Raw genomic sequence first — 21,010 nt, 5'->3', positions numbered from 1 at the left:
CATGTAGTGCTTGGAGGCAGATAGTTTTCGATACATCTGGATAAACCAGACTGCTGAGAATCATATGTGGGTCAGAGGCTATGTTGCAGAAGAGACTTTTTTTTTAATAAGAAGTTAGAATTTGCTGAATGGAGCAAACATTTCAGAGACCTTAAAATCTCAGATCTGAACTTGTTTGTAGCCACTATTTTCCCTTTTTCTGATGTTAAAGATGATCCATAAAAGAGAATTTGTGGTTGTGCACTCTTATTTCTTTCTGATATGTAAATAGGCAAAAAGTGCAGGGGGGTTAAAGGCATTTTTCTATTTAGTTAACCTTAGAAATAGCACTTGTCTGGTCTTGCTGGAATTTTGACATGGAGGACCCTATGCATATGCACTATTAGCTTTCTTGGCTCTCAGTTGAAGGTGTGTTGTTAAGTTTTTCTTTCAACTGTGTTAGGCATTTGTGTAAAAATATTTGTTAAATAAAAGACACTTTTAAATAGAATTTTTAAAAACCCCACTCTTCAGTTTATCAGGTTTCATTTTCATGGATTTTCTGGTGTCATGAACTAATTCTCTGGTAATTCATTAGTCTTCCAGGACAGATTAGGCCTGAATTTCTAATTGTCATCATCAATCAGCAAAACTGTGCACAAATCAACTCTTTTGTGAGTTACCCTAGGGAGGTAGAGGCCCCAACCTTCTAAGAGACTCAACCATGCAGATTGTCCTGGGAGCAGCCTAATCAGATAGGATTCTAAAATGGCTTTTGAATTTGTGCAAGGAATATATACACTTGAGTGCTCTGCTATCTCTGGCAAATTGCAACTGGCTTTTCTGAGTTGTAACTTTTACTGTGCTCTCATCACCCTGGCCCCTAAACCATCCTGATCGCAGCTATTGGTCTGATTGGCCAAAGAACTGAGAACTCCCCATTAATTATGCTTAGCTTCTAGCCACCTTCAGTGGAGCTCCTTTTGGCAATGGCTGTAACTGGGCGGAGATGTGGTCAAGAGCCTACCATTCCCAGAGCTCTCAAAGCAAAGTACTTAAATGTCATGGGAGGAGTTGGATGAAGGAACAAGAAGGGGGAGAGGGGGAGAAATATATTAGTGGAGGTGGTGAGGAAAATGATACCAATGAGATTCTACTGCAAACTGGGCATGTTTGGAGCTACTCTGTCCACTTATTTCTCCTTTCTTCTCTTTCCTAACATTTCCTGTAACTCAGATAGTTAAAGGGGTTTTCTTCAAACTTCCTGAAATGAGTCATCTCTGGGTTAAGACCAAGCAAGGAAAGTTGTAGCCTCAAAGAACTTTTTTTTCCCCCCCTCCCCCAACATTATGGAAAAAATGGGGTTGTAGTCATATGAGATTCCATACATAACCTTAACAGTAGGGTTTGCTTGTGCAAATGTAAAAGCTGTATACTGTTAATCTGTGTTTTGAGAACTTTATCAAATAAGACACTTACCAAAAAATTAAACCTTGACTCTCGTAGCACCTGGTTCTCCACTTTGTTATTATGAAAACTTGTATAGTACTGAAGAAGTACTAAAGATGAATCGTAATGATGTATTTTTATCCTTAATTTTTAAGGCTCTGGTACTCTGCCATTTGAGTAAGGGTAGTATAGAGGAAAAAAGATCTTACCCAATGTGAAGAAGCTACCATTAAATGTAACAGGAAACTATAAGATTATGCAACTGAATATTTATTTATCGTTCTGTTAACCACACATTTTAACAGAGAAACATATTCCTACTAAGAGTGCTATTGTAAGAGTGAGTAGGTAGACTTTTTTCTAGTTTTCCTGAAGAATGTTTCAAAATAAACTCTATTTAAATTGCTTTTGAGTGCATATTTGAAAGTCTTTGCTATTGTCAGTGTATCTACTCAAGTAGTTATTTTTAAACAATCAATCCTAAATTGAAAGACACTTAGGAGTCCCAATAATTGCAGAGTAGAGATTTCAGAAGAAAGTGAGCATCTGGACTCCAATCTGAACTTTGCAAGTATAACAGAAACGGAAGAAGAGTCTTTAAATTCTGTTTGAAGCTTCATCTTTAAATGTCTCCTAATTAAGCTTATATACAGTGCTACAGATGCAATCTTTACAATTTTCCTGGCATGAGTGGGTATCCTCTGCATGCCAATTTCAAAGTTGGTGTAATGAGGACTTTACAAAATATGGGCAGGATAGTGTTTTAAAACTTTTCCTTTTGAGTTCAACTCTCTCAAGCTGGCTTGTGTTGGTGGTGACCCACTATGATACGATGGTAGTTTCCAAGTAGTTGTCCAAAGATAGCCATCTCCACAGACACCAGTTCTCAGCTCTGCTTCCATCGAGATGTTTGGCAGGAATTCCCAGAGCTAATCAGATTTGATCCTGTGGCAACTGCAGATGTGCCTCAGATGCACCACTCCAATACCTATTCATTCTTGGTGCTATAGAAAAACCTGTCATCACAGTGTCTAAGGCATTGTTTTGTCAATCCAGCTATGTCGGTCAAAAGTGTGAAAAATCCACACCACGAGCAGCATAGTTAAGCCCACTTAACCACTGGTGTAAACACTGCTAGGGTGACAGAAGAATTCTTCCATCAATTTAGCTACAGCCTCTTGGGAAGGTGAATTACCTATGTTGACAGGAGAACCTCTTCCACTGCTGTAGGAGTGTCTACAGTACTGAAGCACTAGAGTGGTACAGCTGGCTGTGCTGCTGCAGCATTTCAAACGTAGACAAGCCCTAAGAACTTAAGAAGTAGCAGAGATCCCTAAAGTTTTGCTTGTAGTGGAGTCACTCAAGTTTCAGGAGCTTCTCTTATCCTGTGTTGCTTCTCATTTCCCATTTCAGAATGTGGAGCTGAGGAAATCTCTTGAAGATTGTTCCAGCTTGCAGCAATACTTCTAATAAAAAGACAATACGTTATAGATTGTGAGATGCTCAGATATTACAGTGATATTGGGGGGATGCAACATAAAAGTACCTAAAATTAAGTAGATTTGACCTCACAAAAACTTCTCCCCCCCCTCCTTCCCCCCCCCATATCTTTGTCAGCACATGGTCAGTTCTACTCTACTAAATTATTTGAAATCTGGTTGATTTTTGCACTGGCTCTGCTTTTGTTCTGGTGCTCAGCTACTACAGTTATAGGAGCCGATAAAGAATCTAGATAGCTTTTGCTGTTCACCTCTTTGACATCACCCCAATTGCTTTGTTTATCCCTCATCTTCAAGGAGTGTTGAAGATGCTTTTTTAGCATACAAGATTCACTCATCTCAACTAGACACTGAAGTATGGCCATGACACGCTGGGTTCCTTGGAACTAATCTCAGGAATTTTGCATTGGAAGTGCATCTTGTCTAATGAACACTCTAGCCCAGGAAGCTTGTTTCAGTCTTTCTAAATGGACCATTGATGCTGCAGGCAGCTTTTTTCCTTCTCTCCTCCCCTGCCACCTTTCTTTTTTTTGTCTTTGTCCTTGCAGGTCTGATGGAAAGTGACCTACTGGTTTGAAGAAGTACTCAATCTATAATTGGATGATACCCACATTGTTGTGCATAGATGAATTTGCTAGGATATGTCATCTGGTCCAGAAGCAACTCACCATCATGTCCTGCAGCATGCCTAAAAGCCCTCCTGACCTCCTCTATACTCATCATGCTGCCTTCAGGGTGGCCTGGACCAACTAGGGTCTTGAAGGACCAGAATCTAGGTCCCTGAGTTTAATCTGATGCAAATTAATATCAGTTTAGTTTGTTTAATTTGACACCAATGCAATAGGTTCATTTATTACTACAAGTACAATATCTGAACTGCTGTCCTGCATCTCCTATTGCCAAGCTCTAAAGACATTTTGGGACAGAACAACTTTGGCAGCTAAATTCAGATCCCTTTATGCAAGAGCTGCCATGTCATCATCTTTACAGACAAAAGCATTGCTTAGTTTTGACATCAGGACACACATGTAAATTCAGATAATTTCCGAATCTATTCCCCTAGCTGGCAATGCCTAAATGTCTTAGTCAGTAGTCTGTTAAATATGCCTCTGTCCACTTTTTTTTTTTTTTTTTTTTTTTAAATCTGGAGGTTTAGCTACCCTGATTACTTCTGAGATGTTGTTTTTAAAATTTGGGAAGAAGTATCGTATCCTTCCCACTAAAAAAAGAAATGCTATTGTTTTCATGTTTTAGGGCAGGTTATTTATTCTCTTTCCTTCTTTAAGATGCAACTTCTGTGTTCCACTTGTATTTTGGAGACACGCACATGCACACTGTTCAGTTTCCATATGTTTGAATCTGGAGATGGGTATCTCCTGGAGAAAAGAGAATTACTTGTCTGTAATTCTTGGTCTCTGAAGATGGTCATTTTTGGATTAACAGTCCCCAACCCTGACTCCTCCCCCGAGTTTGATGGTTCTGTAACTTGTATGCACACAAAATTGGCTCCTTCTAGGAGTTACCACCTCTTGTTTCACAGGAAACTTCATTTGGTCTTTTAGGTACTTTCCCAATACAATAATAAACTGACTTTGGATTATAGGTGTTGGGAGTAGGACAGCATAGCAAGTGTTTGAGGCATACCTTTGGATGCCTCAGAGGCTCAAATCTTAAACTATGGGATTTCCTGACTGATCTCAGGCAGGAAGTATTGACTCAAGAATGGGAATCCGTAGAGATGGCTATACTTAAGAGAACAAGAATTACAGGTAGGTAATCTTCTCTCTTCTTTTCTTTATAGGTTTGGAAGAGCAGGATTCTAAGATACTGAAAAATCTGGACTCTTAACTATATACTTCCTAAAGAAATATAAGGCATTGAAAATTGTAGCCACCTTGCAGTATATTTTATGGTATCTGTACCTCTTACTTTTTCTGTATTTTATATTCAAGAAACACCATGAGCACAGTAAGTATTTTCTTAATGAAGTAAATGTATAACTGATTATTTTTTTCTTTAGCATTTTTAGACTTGTAGCAACTTGTGCCATTTCTATATATAATTTGTGGTCTGAACAACCTGGAGAAAATAGAAATAAAAGTAAATTAAGATGCCATGTAATCCCATATTCTGTCTTGGTTAAATTTAATGTTTCTAATTATTGGTAGTATTACTTCAAAAAACCCCTTAATGTTGGAAAACATCATGTTTTAGTCCAAACTAATCGAAGTAGTCAGTTTGAAGCTAACAGTTGATGTCATCATGAACTAGCCCTTTTGATCGCCAGTGACCAGAGGCACTTTTCCTGCCTGGCTCAAGTGGTAAGAAGCACTGTGGTAATGCCTTTATTTTGACGTTCCCAATTCAGATACTGGAGTGATCCATACAAAAACATGTATGCTTGAGTCTTTTAGTTAGAATGAATATTTTTTCAATCGTTGCTATAAAGATCAGGTCTGCATTAATACTAGCTTTTTAAAAAAAAACCTAACCTTTCTTTTCTTTCCTTTCCTAGACTCAAAGAAAACGTCGTGGAGGAGCAATCAATTCTAGGCAAGCTCAAAAGAGAAACAGACTGGTAGCTTCAGCTGCAGAAATGGCTTCAGAAGCAGAGCCAATAGAACTTGAAGAAAGTGGTAAGCTTTTTTTTCTTTAAAAAAAAAAAAAAAAAAAAAAAAAAGGGGGGGGGGGGAATAATTTGCTTCTGGAGTGTTGGGAGCCCAGTTCACATATATTTGTACCAGTATCAAAGTAAAGCTTCACAATCCAGTTCTTAAAGGGGGAAATAAATGCTTGTTTGAGGATAGCCAGTACAGAAACATTAACAACTATCTAACTTCTAATCCTAAACAGTTTAGACAGTTTGAAGGATGGGGTTGAAGTTTGTGTACTATTATCTAGGCTCAAGATAGAGGCCTCAGTCAACTTTTTTTGAGAAAAAAGTATCACAACCAGGTTAGAACTTTAAAGGCTTTTTATCGTAACCTTCTAGATGTGTATTTAGCTTGTCTGCCAAGATGTTGGGAAAGAGATTCGTTGTTAGATCTTGTGAGGCAGAGTAAGCAGCACTGTCTCTAGACAGAGACAGTCTTCTACCTTCTCTTATTTGACAGTGCATTTAAAGATTCATTGAGGCCTTCATGAAAGGGAATACCTGAAGTCAGAAGATTTAAAGCATGATGATAAGGAAATTCCTGTGTATTATAGAATAAAATACTATAGAAACAGTGTTTCTCTTTTTAGAGTATTCAGGTAATACATCCCACAAGTTATTACACACAAAAGTTTAAGAAAATGGTGTGAGGGGAGGTGAGGAAAAGTGGGACTACTACTGCAGTTTTTCTCGCTACAAATCAAGACACACACAAGTAGTATTAACTCGCCTACCATTTTAATGAGGGTGGAGACCCTGAGAGAAGTGTTCAATGTCTGCATTAAGGGTCAGGGGGAGGCGGACTATCAACATTTAGTAAAATGGTAGCATTCTTTTGGTTCATACCTGAACCTTGTTGTGGAGTGGCAGATGTTATACAGCTCTGCACGCTATGATCTTGACTCTTAATGTTTGTATTTTTAAGCTGGTGAAGAAGTAGTAGATCTCACATGTGAATCTTCTGAACCTGTAGTAGTTGATCTAACTCACAATGATTCTGTTGTGGTAAGTAACTGTTGGTGCACTTGTCTAAATTCTCTGGTCAAATTAGCTTTATATTGTGCTCATTAGAAGTTAGTACTTGGAAGGCAACTAAAGCCAAAGTCTAGTTATCCAGATTATGTTGTCAGAACGGTCTGGATAAAGGTAATGTACTGACAGTGTAGATAAACCCAGCAGCCAATATTTGCTAAACAATAGCATCTCCCACAGCGTTGGACACTAGAACATCATACAGGGAAGTTTTCTGGGATTATATCAGTACATTCTTTAAAAGTGTCTTGGTGAAATGTCGTCATGTAAAAATGCAAGCTTGAGACAATAATGTCCCTCTTCAAGCACAGATTTCATATGGTAGTCCTCTGAGGTCATGCAGCTTTTTATTTAAAAAGAAATGTTCAAAATAACTGAAAACTGCCCATTTCCTGTTCTTGAACATACACAGTGTAGCGCTTCTGAGTAGTGTTCATGATCACCACCCTCAGTGCATGTTCATAAATGATAACTGAGTACTGTCAGTGTTGCTTTCAATCTAACACTTAGAGGAAACTTGGTTCTCTACTGTGTCAGGCACTTCTGGAGGATAAAGGCACGGCTTTCTGAAAGGGCATATTGATAACATGCTTTAATTAAAGAAATGTGGAAAACCGTGGGTTTAATATGTTGATGAATAATTATTCCTTTTTATTTAAATGCATTTTCTACCATTGTTTCAAGATGTATCCATTTTCTTTGGTGCACATACTGAATATGGGTCTCAAAAAAAACCCCAAAAAACATAGGCTTAACTTTCTTGACAAAAATTGGGGGCATAATAAAAAGGGTGATAAACCCAAACTTTAAAAAATAGTCCCAAAGTTCAGGTCATTGGTCCATATTCTGACACCTAAATAAGTGTCCTCACATGCAAATGTGCATTAACTAGGGGCTCATCACTTTTAAAAATATGCCATTTTTAGGTGTCACATATGGACTAATGAGCTGAACATTACAGCCTTTTTTATTTTAAAAAAAGAAAAAAATAGACCATATTGTTTGTAGTATGATTCGACAGACAAAAGCACATCTTTATAGATATGGAAAAAGGAGAGTTTACTAAAACAGAAGTCTTACAGCCCAAAATTCAGTAACAGTTACACACAAGCCATGTTTTATGTATCAGCACTCAGTTTTAATTGAATAATGAGAGAGACTTTTTATGGTACATTATAAATGTACTCCACATTGGCCTATTTCTGCTCCTATTCAAGTGTAGCGCCCCTCTCCATCCTGTTATCTTCTTTAAGGCCAATCTGCTTATAGGTTTTGATGGACAGGCCTTTGTTCCTATGGATCCCGCCACCCACTCAGCAGGGTGTATCTGCTTTATTTTTTTTCTACGAATTTAATTGGCGGTGCCTTCACCCCCCACACCATCCCCGCTCCTTCCTGGCAGAGTCACCAGGGCAGCATTGGAAGAAAATTCTAACCACAGGATAACTCCTACTTACTTGCCCGATAGTTGGAGACTCCCAAGAAATAACGCATACGCATACCATATATTCCACACAGGAGATAAATATAACATAACAGGGTAAAACGCTGTTCTTAGAATCACCAGTGCCCATGCTGATAATACCTGTGAATTTGCCCAGTTACATGACCTGATGTATCAATTGTAAAATTAGTGTCCCGTTGGTATGCATACTTTGTTGGGGCCCTTGATGACCTCTGATCACAATATCTTCTAGGTGGCGGTTTAGCAGTGTGGCTGACTGGGTTAAGCACAGCCCAAAAGGCTCACAATTGGGATAAAGTGGTCAGTCCCTCTGCAGGTTTAGTAGGCAGCAGATTATTAAAAATCCCAAAATCCTTACTCCCTGGCTTGAGGATGCCATTCAGGGAGTGGGGATTCCCCAAACAATTTCCCTTACTAACTAACTAAAAGACGGTGCACTCACAAGTGCTGGGAATGACTATGGACTCCTCAGTCACTGCAGAGGGACTGGTATCTGCTGGCAGGGATCCTCTTCACGCAGGCATCAGGCTGCTTCTGGTCCCAGGATTTTCCCTCAACATCAAGGGGTGCAGTGCTCAAGGTGCAGGTTACAAAATTACTGTTGGGGGAAGTCTTCCCAACAATGCTCTCCAAGCTGCGAGACACCTTGGAGCAGGAAGGGCTCAAGTTGAGGGATCTTGTTTTCCGGTACCCAGAGGCCAGTTCTCCGGGGGAACCCTGCATGAAGGCCTGGGCTCACCAGCTCCCCACTCAGCCAGACCTGCCACTTTCCCCCCTGGCTCCCAAAATGGCCTCTCCCCTCTCCTGAGCTCCCTGGGAGGGGCATCTCGATCCCTATTAGTTGCCGGGCAGACACTGAATCTGCCTTGACTCCCCCTCCCTGAGATACCAGCGCACAGAAGCCCAGGAATCTAGGTAATCTCCTTGGGGGTTACAGAAGTAAGTGGTAAAGTTCCCTTTGACTTCAATAGAGGGAGGTCGGTCAATGAAGTACTTCTGAAAATCCCACTAAAGTTGTCTGAGGAAAATAGTCCCTGTTTGAAGGGGTTATACATTTGTCTACATTTTATCCTAATATTGACAACTTAAAACAAACTACAGTACTGATTTAAAACAAGATGGCTTGTATCTGTTACTGTAGAACCATGTGCTGTTAATGTAAAATCCTGATGTGATTGATCTTGCATGAGGGTGCATGGCCAATACCATTAGCTTGACTTCCAGAGTTGGTGACATGTTTCCAGCAATACACATGACTGTTGTTCTGAGCAGGCCTCATGCCTCCTGGCTCTGCTTATACAGCTACAAATGAATAAGAATTAACATAGCTGAGGTCTTCTGAGATGTTTGTCCATAATGTATGTATGTGCACAACAAAGTCTAATTCAATTTTTTCTCTTCTCTCCCTCGTGTTATGCAAGATTGTTGAAGGTGAGTAGTCATATTTCATGTATTCCCAGTTGATAACAAAATTGAGGCCATTTTGTAATGCATTTTGTGGTATGTGTACACGTTGCTAGCAAGGATGTGCTTTCCAGCAACCTTCCTTTAAAACTCACTCATTTGTCTTCAGGCATATATTCAAGAAGCCCAGTGTTAAAACGGATATTGTCAAACTAAACTAGTCAATGAAACCAAATCAGATTTCTTGCTTTTAATTACTAGTAATCAGCACACTCATGCTAAGGAAACTCTCACTGGGTTTTTACTATTTAATAAAGCATCTGAAGATTTAATGTGCTCTATCAGCTTTTATATTGTGAAATAACTCCAATGTGGTTATTGTCCCTTGATACAATTCTCAACACTTTTGCCACAGATGGTAGTGGATATAATTTGTGAAAATAGAATAAATGTGAAGATATAAAGTCTAATTTGTTGGTCTGTAATGAAGTGGAACTTGACCAAAATCTCAAATGCTCCCTCTTAGTCCCTCCTCTAATTGGATTTCGCAATCCCCTGGTTTATGCAGATGTGGTGGGAGACTATTATGGCTTTCTACTGAAGTCTTTATAGAGCAATGCTCATTGCCAGGACTCCATGTATTACACACACAAAACTTAAAAGAATATTAAGGTTGCAAAGTCAAGCACTCAGGTTAGGAAATGCCAAAATTACAGTTCTCCATGCAATCTACTTCACTTCCCTTTTACATAGGTATCATGATAGTCTTTAATTACATGATCAGATTATATATTTTCCACAGGACCTCTGTCTCATTCAGTGCGCTGAATGATAGTGCTCAGGAATGAATCAGGGTTATACAGTGAATGATGCTGTTGTCTGTTGGACCCTTGCCTCCTTCCTCTCTCCTCCCCCAATTGAAAGGTATGTAGTGAATGAGGCTGAAGACTGCAGGAAGAGAAGATAATCTCATGATCTATGGCACCGAATGATGCCCTGGAGAATTTGATTTTTATCCTGTTTATCTGATCCTGCGAAAGTTGCTTAAGCCAAACTTTATAAAGATGGTCATTAATAGTGTGCTCATTTTCTGAGTGGCCCAACCTGTGATAGTTGAGGCCTGACTTGTGGATGTACTGAACACTCTCAGCTGTAACTGAAGTCAGTGGAACCTCTACTCTGAATATACCCAGTGCTGTAAAAGGCTGAATACTCTGAAAAATCAGGTCCTTGGTGTGTCAAGTTGGGCATCCGTAATTAGTGGAAGCTTTTGACTTTTAATTTCTGTTTGCCTTGGTTCCTCATCTCTTAAATAGTGCCAATAATGCCATCTTAACTCACAGGGATGTGGTGAGGACCAATTCATTAACATTTGTGAAGCACACAGATAATACAGTGATGAGCATCATGGAAAAAATAAAGGAAGAAACTTAGCATTTTGTATTTAGCGCAGGATCTGAAAAATGTATCAGAAATAAGACCTTGTGTGATGCATGTAAAAATGAACAGTCTTCCCTGGGAACTGAATGAGGCAGGCAGCTTATGGAAAAAGCATGTGATCATAATAAAGACTCTATTGTAATGTATATAGAGAAGGGGGACAAATTAAGGTTATACGAGCAACCTGTAATTCTAGCGTTTCCTAACTATTGAGCACTTGACTTTGAGATATTGTCATTTGACATGTTTTTTATGTCACTTTCTAAATTTAAAAAAACGCAAACAAATTTCATTTTTGAGGGGCCATTCTACTCCCTACATGCATCATTAGCAGGATGGGACCCTTTAAATCCATAATACAGAACTCTGCAACTTGAGTTCTGCACATGGCTCATGGGCAGTTCAGTCAGCACATTGGAGCTGTGTGGTCATGAAGTATGCTCAGTTTAAATGGAATCTTCTGAGAGTTCAGGTACTAACTCTAACAAACTTCTGCTGAGCATATGCAAACAGATTTTTTTCAGAAGTCAATAAATTGGCCAAACTTGGGTGTGTTTTTTCATTGAGATGGCAAAAGACAAATCCCTGACACCAGTGTGACCGCACACATATATATATATATATATACTCCCGACCACAGTCAAATGTCAATTCCCTGCTCCAAAGCATGACGACAATAGAGCTTCTCAATTAAACTGTATATACATTTTTTAATCTTTCAGGTAGTGTTCCCTAACCTGTTTTCAGAAAGCCAAACTCTTTTGCTGAAATTTTCAAAAAAAAAAAAAAATCATCCAGAAACAGACACAGGGAATGGAAATTTCAGCCTAAATGGCTATAGTTTTTCAGTATAAAAAATTGAAAACAGGGTCTTATAAAGGAAAGCATCAGGCAACTTTAACTAGAAGTGTTACTTATAATCAGAAAAATCTATAATATATCTTAAAAACTGTGCAACATAAATGGGGTTCCATGGTGCATTTGTATAATATGGATAATCTTTAAGAGTTGCAACTGAACACTGGACCAATAGCCTAGATTTAGGCAGTTTATGTAATCAGCAAGGGTATCATCCACTCCTGATTTGTTAGGCTATTTCTTTTTAAAAAGTTACCTACATGCTGCTGTCTAAGCCTTTTTATTGCTTATCTCTTACTTTACTATGCTAGTTGTAAAGTTAGCTCCTGCCTCTTCCCCAATAACACTTTAATCTAATGCTGTTACAATAACTGCTCAATGCAGCCTCCTTTCTCAGGTGTGTGACAGGATGCAAAATCTAAGGACTTGTCTATATAGGCAAATTTACCCGCATAATTACATTAGTATAACTACAGTTGTGCTGGCATAATTGTGCGGGTAAACCTACCCATTTAGACAAGGCCTAAGATCCCCATCTTGGGAATAAAGGCAAATTAGCAGTTAGGCTAAATTATGTTTTAATATACAATTCTTTATTTTTGGGGGTAGCAGGAAGTGTTAAGTTTCACAAGTAAACTTGCTTTTAATTAGTTACAGTTCATTCTTAAAGCACTGCAAAAATAACCATATAAAATCCTGGAAATCACCTGATTTAACAAAAATAAATTGTAGAGAATCAACATCAACGGAGAAATCTAGGATTAAGAAGCCAACGGCAATCTGACAGCTGTGTATTAAGTAGTGATGATGAAGATGAATCAAGAGATGATGTATATGTAACAAATAAGGTGTCTGGAGATTTAGAAACGCTGGAGGATGAAACTGCAAGTTCAAGGTATGTGTCCTATTCAACTTCCTATAGACATGTACAATGCAATTTTTATATATAAAAAACCTCGTCATACTGAAAAGGATGAGTGAGATGGCATCGTGTATATAGCTTAGAATCTCCTTTTGACACTGTTAATCTATTCTAACATTTCATATCTTCTCCTTTTATGAGAGAGCAGGAACGTTAAAGCTACTATTGATATAAGGAGAAAATGGAACAATATACTGAAGTATTGAGACAATAAGTGGCAAGAGGAAATGCTAATCAAAAGCCACAAATTGTAACTTATGGTAACATTCTTTCATACAAAGCTCAAGGACCACAGTGAGATAGGAAACTATTTTCACTGATGTTCTAAGGAAGGGAGAATACCCACCAAGGTTTAAAAGGTTTTCTTAACCTTTAATCATCTTTGTAGCTCTCATCTGAACTTTCTCTCCAGTTTCTTTTCATCTGGACAGAGTACTCCCATCTTAGGCCTACCCTCTGCCAAGTAGAGTGGGACAATTACCTCCTGCTTCTTACATATTCCACTCCTGTTAATACAACCCAGAATATTAGCCTCATTTGCAACTGCATCACGTTGTTGGCTCATGTTCAATTTGTGATCCACTATAAACCCCAGATCTTTTCTGCGGTACGCTGTGTAGCCAGTTATTCCCCATTTTGTAGCTGTGCATTGATTTCTCCTTCCTAATTGTATTATTTGGCACTTGTCTGTATTGAATTTCATTATGTTGATTTCTGACCAATTGTCCAATTTGTCAAGGTCATTTTGAACACAAATCCTGTTCTCCCAGGTGCTTGCAACTCCTCCCAGTTTGGCACCATCTGCAAATTTTATAAGAATACTCTCCACTCCATTATCCAAGTCATTAATGAAAATATTGAATAGTACTGGACTCAGGACTGACCCCGGCAGGACACCACCTTTCTAGTCTGACAGCAAACCATTGACAACTGAGTATGGTCATTCAGCTAGTTGTGTACCTGTCTTATAGTAATTTCATTTAAGCCACATTTCTCTCGTTTGCTTATGAGAATGTCATCTCGGAATGTATCAAAAGCCTTAATAAAATCAAGATATGTCATTTAAACTGCTTGCCCTGTCCACTAGGCCTGTCAAAGAAGGAAATTAGATTGCTTTGGCATGATTTGTTCTTGACAAATCCATGCTGGCTATTCATTATAACCTTTTTACCCTCCAGGTGCTTCCAAATTGATTGTTTAATTTGTTCCAGTATCTTTCCAGATATGGAAGTTAGACTGACTGGGCTATAACGTCTTTGTTCCTCTTTTTAAAGATAGGTTCTACATTTTCCTTCTCCATTCCTCTGGGACCTTGCCCATCCTCCATGAGATTGTTTCAGCTAGTTCTTTAAGTACCCATGTACAAGCATAATTCATACAATGATTCACTATACATTTATCTTGGGGTAAAACAAGGAATATGTGCCCAAAGTGTACATATAGTTTATCCCTAGAATCATTTAATGTAATTACAGCCTTAAGACTAAACCTAGTCATCTGTCTACCATCAGAACACCCATTTTAATTGCTAAATTAACTTAATGTGCAATAATTAATTAAATACAACCGATCTACTCATTTTTCCTCCTTTCTTGCCAGAGAAATACCAAGATTATAAAAAACAACTTCAACGTATAATAGAAATATAATTACACTATCACAGGCTTTCCACATTATATTATTTGAAAATAAGCCATTGTCCACAAACACAAAAAGAATCCTTCATCCTGTAGAGCTTTTTAAATTAGTCTCTTCAAGAGCTAGTGCCTACTGATTCCCAAAAGAAGGGGATGAAAGGAGAATGAGTGCCAGATGACTTCAAGATTAAGCAGACTCCTCTGGTCTTCCCCTGATGGTTCTAAATTTAAAACCTACAGAGACACATTTTAAGATTGTTTTTTATAAATGAGCTAGCTAGCCATCTCCATGTGACCTCTCTTTTTAGGGACCCTTTGTTGGTGCTCTGACTTTGAAAACTACTTGGGGAAAACCTTTCTTTCAACTTCTTTCTCTGAATTCCCTTCACTAAACCTGCCAGGTAGGATGCCCAGTCTTTGTTGTGGACTCTTCAAATTCTGGAAACTCCCAGTCACCAAATCAGAACATATTTATGTATTCCAACATCCAGTTATTCTACTAAATCTTGTACAGTCTTCAGTTCTGTATTAGACTTTTTTCCTTTCCCCTCACCTATTTATTCATCTAATCTGCATATTACTGCTTTTAACACTTCTGTGGCTCAGAGATATGCAGGTGGAAGAAGAGTATCCTGAGCTGTAGGTACAGAGGCTGAAAATAGGCATAAAATAACTTGAAGTCTAAAAACTTTCTTTGAAGGCAATAGCTCAGGCAACTTACTAAAGTGGTATAATTATTAGGCAGGCAGCTGATTGGGTAGCCCCTTCAAATTAACCCTGAAGGAATGATAGTATTGGGTACGTCTGAACACTGCCAATGAAGTGATATTCAGACTTTGAGGATCAGCATATAGCTCTGTATGTGGTGTGAATTCAGTGCTTATTAAAGCAGAGGGGAAACTGCACTGGCTGCACGTGTCCATTGTGCAAACTTACACAAATGCCAAAATTTCATTTCTGACCTAAAAATCTGGCTCGTCCAGCTACTGGAATCTGTGGTTCACCAGACAACCGCACAAGTTCGCCCTATTTGGAATAGTAGGTAGCTGGCCTTGTTTAATAGAATAAGATCCTCAAACTTAGTTTGACCTGACTGTCTTGAATCATACAGTTTAGACGCTAATATACAAACCCACTGTTCCACCTACCTCTCAGGTAGCTTATATCCATTTACACCTTGATGGTTGAGGACTTGCATATATAAAGTGAGATGAATCGAGGTGAGAATGACTTGCAAAAGGTGCAGCATACTTCTTGCGCCCTTGGAACTCCATTACCCTGTCCGTGCCATTCCTTCTTCTGCCCCTGCCATATCCCATTTGCTGGGGTCTGAGTAGCAGCCTGTGGTTTCCTAGGTAGTGCCTGTGCCTGGGCAGTTCCCTCCCACCCCAAGACAGATATGGTGCTTTTAAAGCCCTATGCACTACTGTAGCAATGTATGGGGCTCTGTAAAAGAGGGGAGAATCCCTTTTTTAACTCTTCCTAGGATAGAATATTTGTGTTAATCAGAAATTGTCCAACTTTTACTTTAATTTATTTTCCCAGTTTATTTTGGATCACTTTTTTAAAATCTCCTATGCAAGACAATAATATGGCTTACTTCAGACCCAACCATCTTATGTCGAAGTATAAATCTGAAATTGCTAAATATAATAGACATTAAAGCACACATCTAAATGCTTCTGTCTTCTGCTGTCCCTGGAGCTATCAACTTTCTATGGAGCTGAGTACTAATGACATAAATTTCCCTTAAGTGTGCTCTGGGTAGATTCATATAAATCACTGATTTTAATCATGACTCAAATCAGCAAGCAGGAAGGCTTGATTTTTAAATCAGTTGTAATTTTGTTTTCCGTTTGTACTTCTTAACCATTAAAATATTACTTGAAATGAAATATAGCCTTGACACTAAATTTGGTGCTTTTTTGCTTACCAGGAGGAAATACTATATGTATACTTTATTTAAGCAATTATAGCTTCTCTCTGCCTTTATACAGAGCCTTTATTTTTACATTTTTTGTTAGAAAATGGTGAATGATGTTTTATTTACTAGATAATTTTTTACTTTTGATTTGTGTCCATTTGTGGATGGAAATTCAAATGCAATTCAAATTACGCAAAACAGCATTTTAATTTTTTATTAAATCTACCTTAAATATGCTAGATACATAAGAAAAAAATTATCCAATTTTATCAACCTGTTTTGCATTTAAAATTAACTGATTTATTAAACTAAGGGGAAGTATTTGTCTGTAGTTGAAGAAATGAACTGATTAGTTTCTGGTCACCATGTCCTTGAAGATTTTATAACTAGTAGATTCATCATCTTACATCTAGTTTTTATTCATAGATTGGAAGAAGAAAACAAATTTTCCTGCTTTTACCAATCGGTTTCTTAACTCTGAATGAGCTAGTCACTAAACTGAACTACTTGAATAAACTGAAATAACGATAATATTCTCTCTGCAGCTGCACACGAGGTTAGATGCTGTCAAAAGCTGGCTTAGCACTTCAACAAATGCTAATTCCAGGTGTTTTGCCAGTGACTTCAACCAATTCAGTGGTTAGAAACTGCCTTTAAAACTTGGCAGGAAGCATGTACTGTTTAATATTAATTTTTTATATTTAATATAAATGATTCTAATAAATGTAGTCCTTAACATAGGTTGTCATAATTTCACATTTAATTTTAAATAGGTTTATTTTAAAAAATATACTCATGTTTAATTTAAATTAAAAAATAATTAACTCAATTTTTATCCATCTTGAATGGTGGTGTACACCAATATTTTCCTGTACTCACGTGTTATCACTAGTTATAATTAAGTCTAACCTGCCATCAACTTCAACAATCCAGTCACTGGTGAAAATATCTCTATAGTGGAGAAGGTTAAAGGGAAACTCAATGGAGCTTTAAATAAATAATAAAAAATAGTTTCAAGCAGGCTTCATTTTGCTCTCCATAATATCTTAATTCATACTCAGTAAGTTCGTGAGCATCCTCCCTTCCCCTTCTTTGTTTTATTTATTTCTCTTATTTAATAATCATTTATGGGGATTTGTTGCTTTGGTATATGAGATAATATGATGAGCCTGAGCCAGCAGATGGATTTGGAGTTGAAATGTTTGCATTCTGTTCTAAAATAAAAGAACTTGGAATAATTCTGTTAAGCTGTTACAGTGTGCTTCCCCAAGGAACAGCTAGTTCTTCTTGGAACAGAGTTCACATTTCTAAGCTTCTGGAGACTGTGTTGCCCTTCGATATGCTATGTGTATCCTATACAGTGCTGTAAGCTGCCACTGCTTTTTAGGACAATTATAGTGGGGGGTGGGAAGGGACCAAATAGTAAACATGAAAAAGATGAATGAAACTGAAGGGCCTGCTTCTGTGATGTGTAGGAGACCCTAATCTCATTAATGTAACAAATTGAGGGCCTTACATGAGCAGGCCCCATGTGAGCCTTTGATTAAGTATAATAATCTTTAGACCAAATTCTAGTTTCTTGAGTCTGAGGAAAAGAAGAGGTTCTTGCCTGAGGCAAACTGCTAGGACACAAAATAACCAGATATGATTGTCGGAAGTATCCAATACATAATGGAACTAACACATTGTTTTGGGGATTTTTTTAGGCCTTCAGGTACCATTAGTTGTCCAATTTGCATGGATGGATACTCAGAGGTAAGAATTTACACGTTTTCTACAGTATTTTGTTCCACTGAAGGAAGAATTAAATGCGAGGTACAGAATCATAACATTTATTAGCTAGTTGTATGTGGAGGGTCACACTAATGTGTACACATTAGAGAAAATCTTAGTTTTTTAAGTCATTGCATAAGGGAGATAGCATCTTCTCCAGGAGCTTTTGTAGAATATTAAATTTCCTTAATAGAAAAACAACGTAGTGATTGGAGCCCAATGTGAAGTATTCGTTAAATAGTGTATTTCAATTTCTAGTATTCCTTTACTACCTGTGCTAATAGACTCTTCCAGTCTCAAGTCGTGACAAACATGCTACTAAACAGTACCTCACTATCTGCTACTAGTGACTAAGAGACTGAATTGCTAAATTTTGCAAGTATTTAAATGATAATTGAAATCTGATATGTTGAGCCATATGTCACAGAGCATCCAGTCTGGCAGTATATTGGTTAAGGGTAGCTTGCTCTTCAGAACCAGCTGATGACAATGCATGTTTCTATGTTAAGTCTTGAATAAACAACATGAAAGTTACTGAATATTATGGATTGCAAAGATTTGCTGTTATGCAGCTGTATTATGTAACTGGTATTGCTCTTATGCAAAGCTTAGTTCCTCTCCCATAGACTTCAGCTTTATAATTTTGTCTCTTTCAGATTGTACAGAGTGGACGACTTATCGTGTCAACCAAATGTGGCCATGTCTTCTGTAGTCAATGCCTCCGTGATTCCCTTAGAAATGCTAACTCTTGCCCAACGTGTAGGAAAAAACTCAATCACAAACAATACCATCCAATTTATATATAAGCACTTGAATTCTTCTCAGGACAGCCTCAAGTGGATCTTGGTGAAAATGTCATGCATTTGTGATGCCTTGAAGATTAAAGGAGCAACAGGTTGTATGCCCACTCAATTGTAGTAAAATGGTTTTTTGGAGAATTAACTTGTACATATCTAAACAGCTCTTTTACGGTCCAGTCATACTGTCAAAAGTATCTTCTTGTTTTGTCACTTGTTAGTGCTAAAAGTTCTTGAAGGTCTGCAAATACAGGTCAGTATGTGTCACAAATGAAGCAGCTGATGTTCTGTTTTGCTCTACTTCTTTTGAAGTGCTTGAACATGAGTTGTTGGGTTTTTTTTTATATTCCTTAATTACTCCTCCCTACCTCACCTCCCCATCCTCCCCCCCACACAAAATAAGTTATGTTGCCTACTATATGAATAAATGCTTTCATTTGAATTTTCATGATGTAGGTGGCAGAAAGCAAGTTACTGGAGATCATCTTGCTACTAAAGCATGTGATCTTACCTGCAGTGCAATTCGTCCAAATAGAATGAGTTCTACGACAGGTGAACATTTTAATGCAATATTAAATTGAATACAAGGGTAATGCTGTGAACTAATATGCTGTTAGCCAGCAACTAATCTTTTTCTTTAACTGGAAGTCTTGAATATGCAGACCTGTGTTTATGGGCTCCATGAGGTCTAGAGTACATAGCTGAATTACAATTTTCATAATGTGCATGTGAAAGTATTTAATTTCTGGCATATCTTAACTGCCCAAGAATCACGTGATTTGAATCACAGTATTGAAGTATTTCCTAATCTGTGGTGAGATGATCTTTGGCTTTAATATTGTTCAGTGTCTCCCAACAGTCATAACTGAGCAGTAAATAAATTTGTTTCTGGGCATGCTATTGAATAAGACAAATCACATGCTCTTCTTTTTATAAGATGAATATCAGACTAAACAGATCTTGGTCTTCTCTAAAGCATACCCAGTGTAATGTTTAAAGTTCAATACATTCACTTTGCTGTGTTTTCCGCTTCTATACTGACACATCTGACAGGTTTTAGACACATACAGAGCTAACAGTTCAGTGCGATTAAATTCTATATCTTCTGTTTATAGAAAAACCTGTGGGATTTTTTGTATGTCTTGGAATACAAACTGAGCAAGAACTTTATTCTCTTAAAATTGTTTGGAAGCATCTGTCATGCAGAAAAAGTTAGCCTACCATGATGCTTTCTAATAAGTTAGGGCCACAAACACTCAACTCTTCCTCCTAATAATTTCTAAGCAAATCAAGGTAAATAGTTATCATACTTAAGCTACTGTGTACAGGGAAAAAAATAAGAGCATATAAATTTAAGGGAATAAGTCTGGGATTGTGGTTGAGTAGCATGTCCCTAGATCTTTAATTTGAGTACTAGCCCTAGTTTGAATTGTTTTGCACATTTTCCTCCATCTCTTTATACCTTACATATCAATATATAAACCTCCTTGGACTTTAGAAACTACAAAACTGTAGAATATTCAACAACAAAAGTTTTTAGCTTTTGTGACCCCTGTTAAGTGCCACATTTTGTGTACTTGAAAACAAATTTTAAACTTTCAATAGCAAAATGGCAAATGTTAACATTGCATTTATAATTTAAAAAAAAACTTGAAATAGATATATTTTAATTTCCAGTAAAGGCATTGGCTCAGTATAGCTCATGACATTTGCAAGACCTGATAGTTAATATAAAGATTTTTTTTGATTATGTAAATGTATGTTTTTCACTTGTCATTGTATATAGTTCAAATTTTCCTGTATTTAATTGTATTCATGTCTGTATGTCAGATCTACTTTGGACTCTACTGATAGGCAAATAATTCTTTAACAGATGGAAATAAAATATTAATTTGACCAATCAGAAGTACTCAATTTATTTTAGTCGCTTTATATTACAACTCAGTTTTGGGGAAAAACTGAATTGCTTGCATATTCCTAAATCCCAAATGTTTAAATTTTTTACTTTTTGGTCAACTTTTCTTAGTCTGCCTAGCACTAATAACTTGGATGTACTTTAAAAGATTATAATGCTTGGAAGCCTCCACTAGGGTAACTAAACAATTCAGTTCTGATGTTAGCCATTCAATACATAATGAAGTGTATACCTTGGAATGTAAATACAAATTGGCAAACTGA

At 37.5% G+C, this 21,010-nt stretch overlaps 1 protein-coding gene across 1 annotated transcript in view; it reads left to right on the top strand.

Moving 5' to 3' along the window:
- RNF4 (ring finger protein 4) overlaps positions 1–20,728 on the top strand; it is a 29,551-nt gene extending 8,823 nt beyond the window's left edge. The window contains exons 2-8 of the mRNA XM_067558928.1: positions 4,729–4,895; positions 5,443–5,563; positions 6,506–6,585; positions 9,499–9,508; positions 12,512–12,674; positions 17,969–18,017; positions 18,692–20,728. Coding sequence (XP_067415029.1) covers positions 4,887–4,895; positions 5,443–5,563; positions 6,506–6,585; positions 9,499–9,508; positions 12,512–12,674; positions 17,969–18,017; positions 18,692–18,841 — 582 coding nt within the window. The 5' untranslated portion in view covers positions 4,729–4,886 and the 3' untranslated portion in view covers positions 18,842–20,728. The remainder of the gene's footprint in view (positions 1–4,728; positions 4,896–5,442; positions 5,564–6,505; positions 6,586–9,498; positions 9,509–12,511; positions 12,675–17,968; positions 18,018–18,691) is intronic.
- The last annotated feature ends 282 nt before the right edge of the window (positions 20,729–21,010 follow it).

The sequence above is a fragment of the Emydura macquarii genome, unplaced genomic scaffold (assembly GCF_026122565.2).
Source record: "Emydura macquarii macquarii isolate MOO-44397 ecotype Brisbane River unplaced genomic scaffold, CSIRO-AGI_Emac_v2 contig_2199, whole genome shotgun sequence".
Classification (NCBI taxonomy): domain Eukaryota; kingdom Metazoa; phylum Chordata; order Testudines; family Chelidae; genus Emydura; species Emydura macquarii.
The sequence above is the reverse complement of the archived record's forward strand: the minus strand, read 5'-3'. Positions and strand labels throughout refer to the sequence as shown.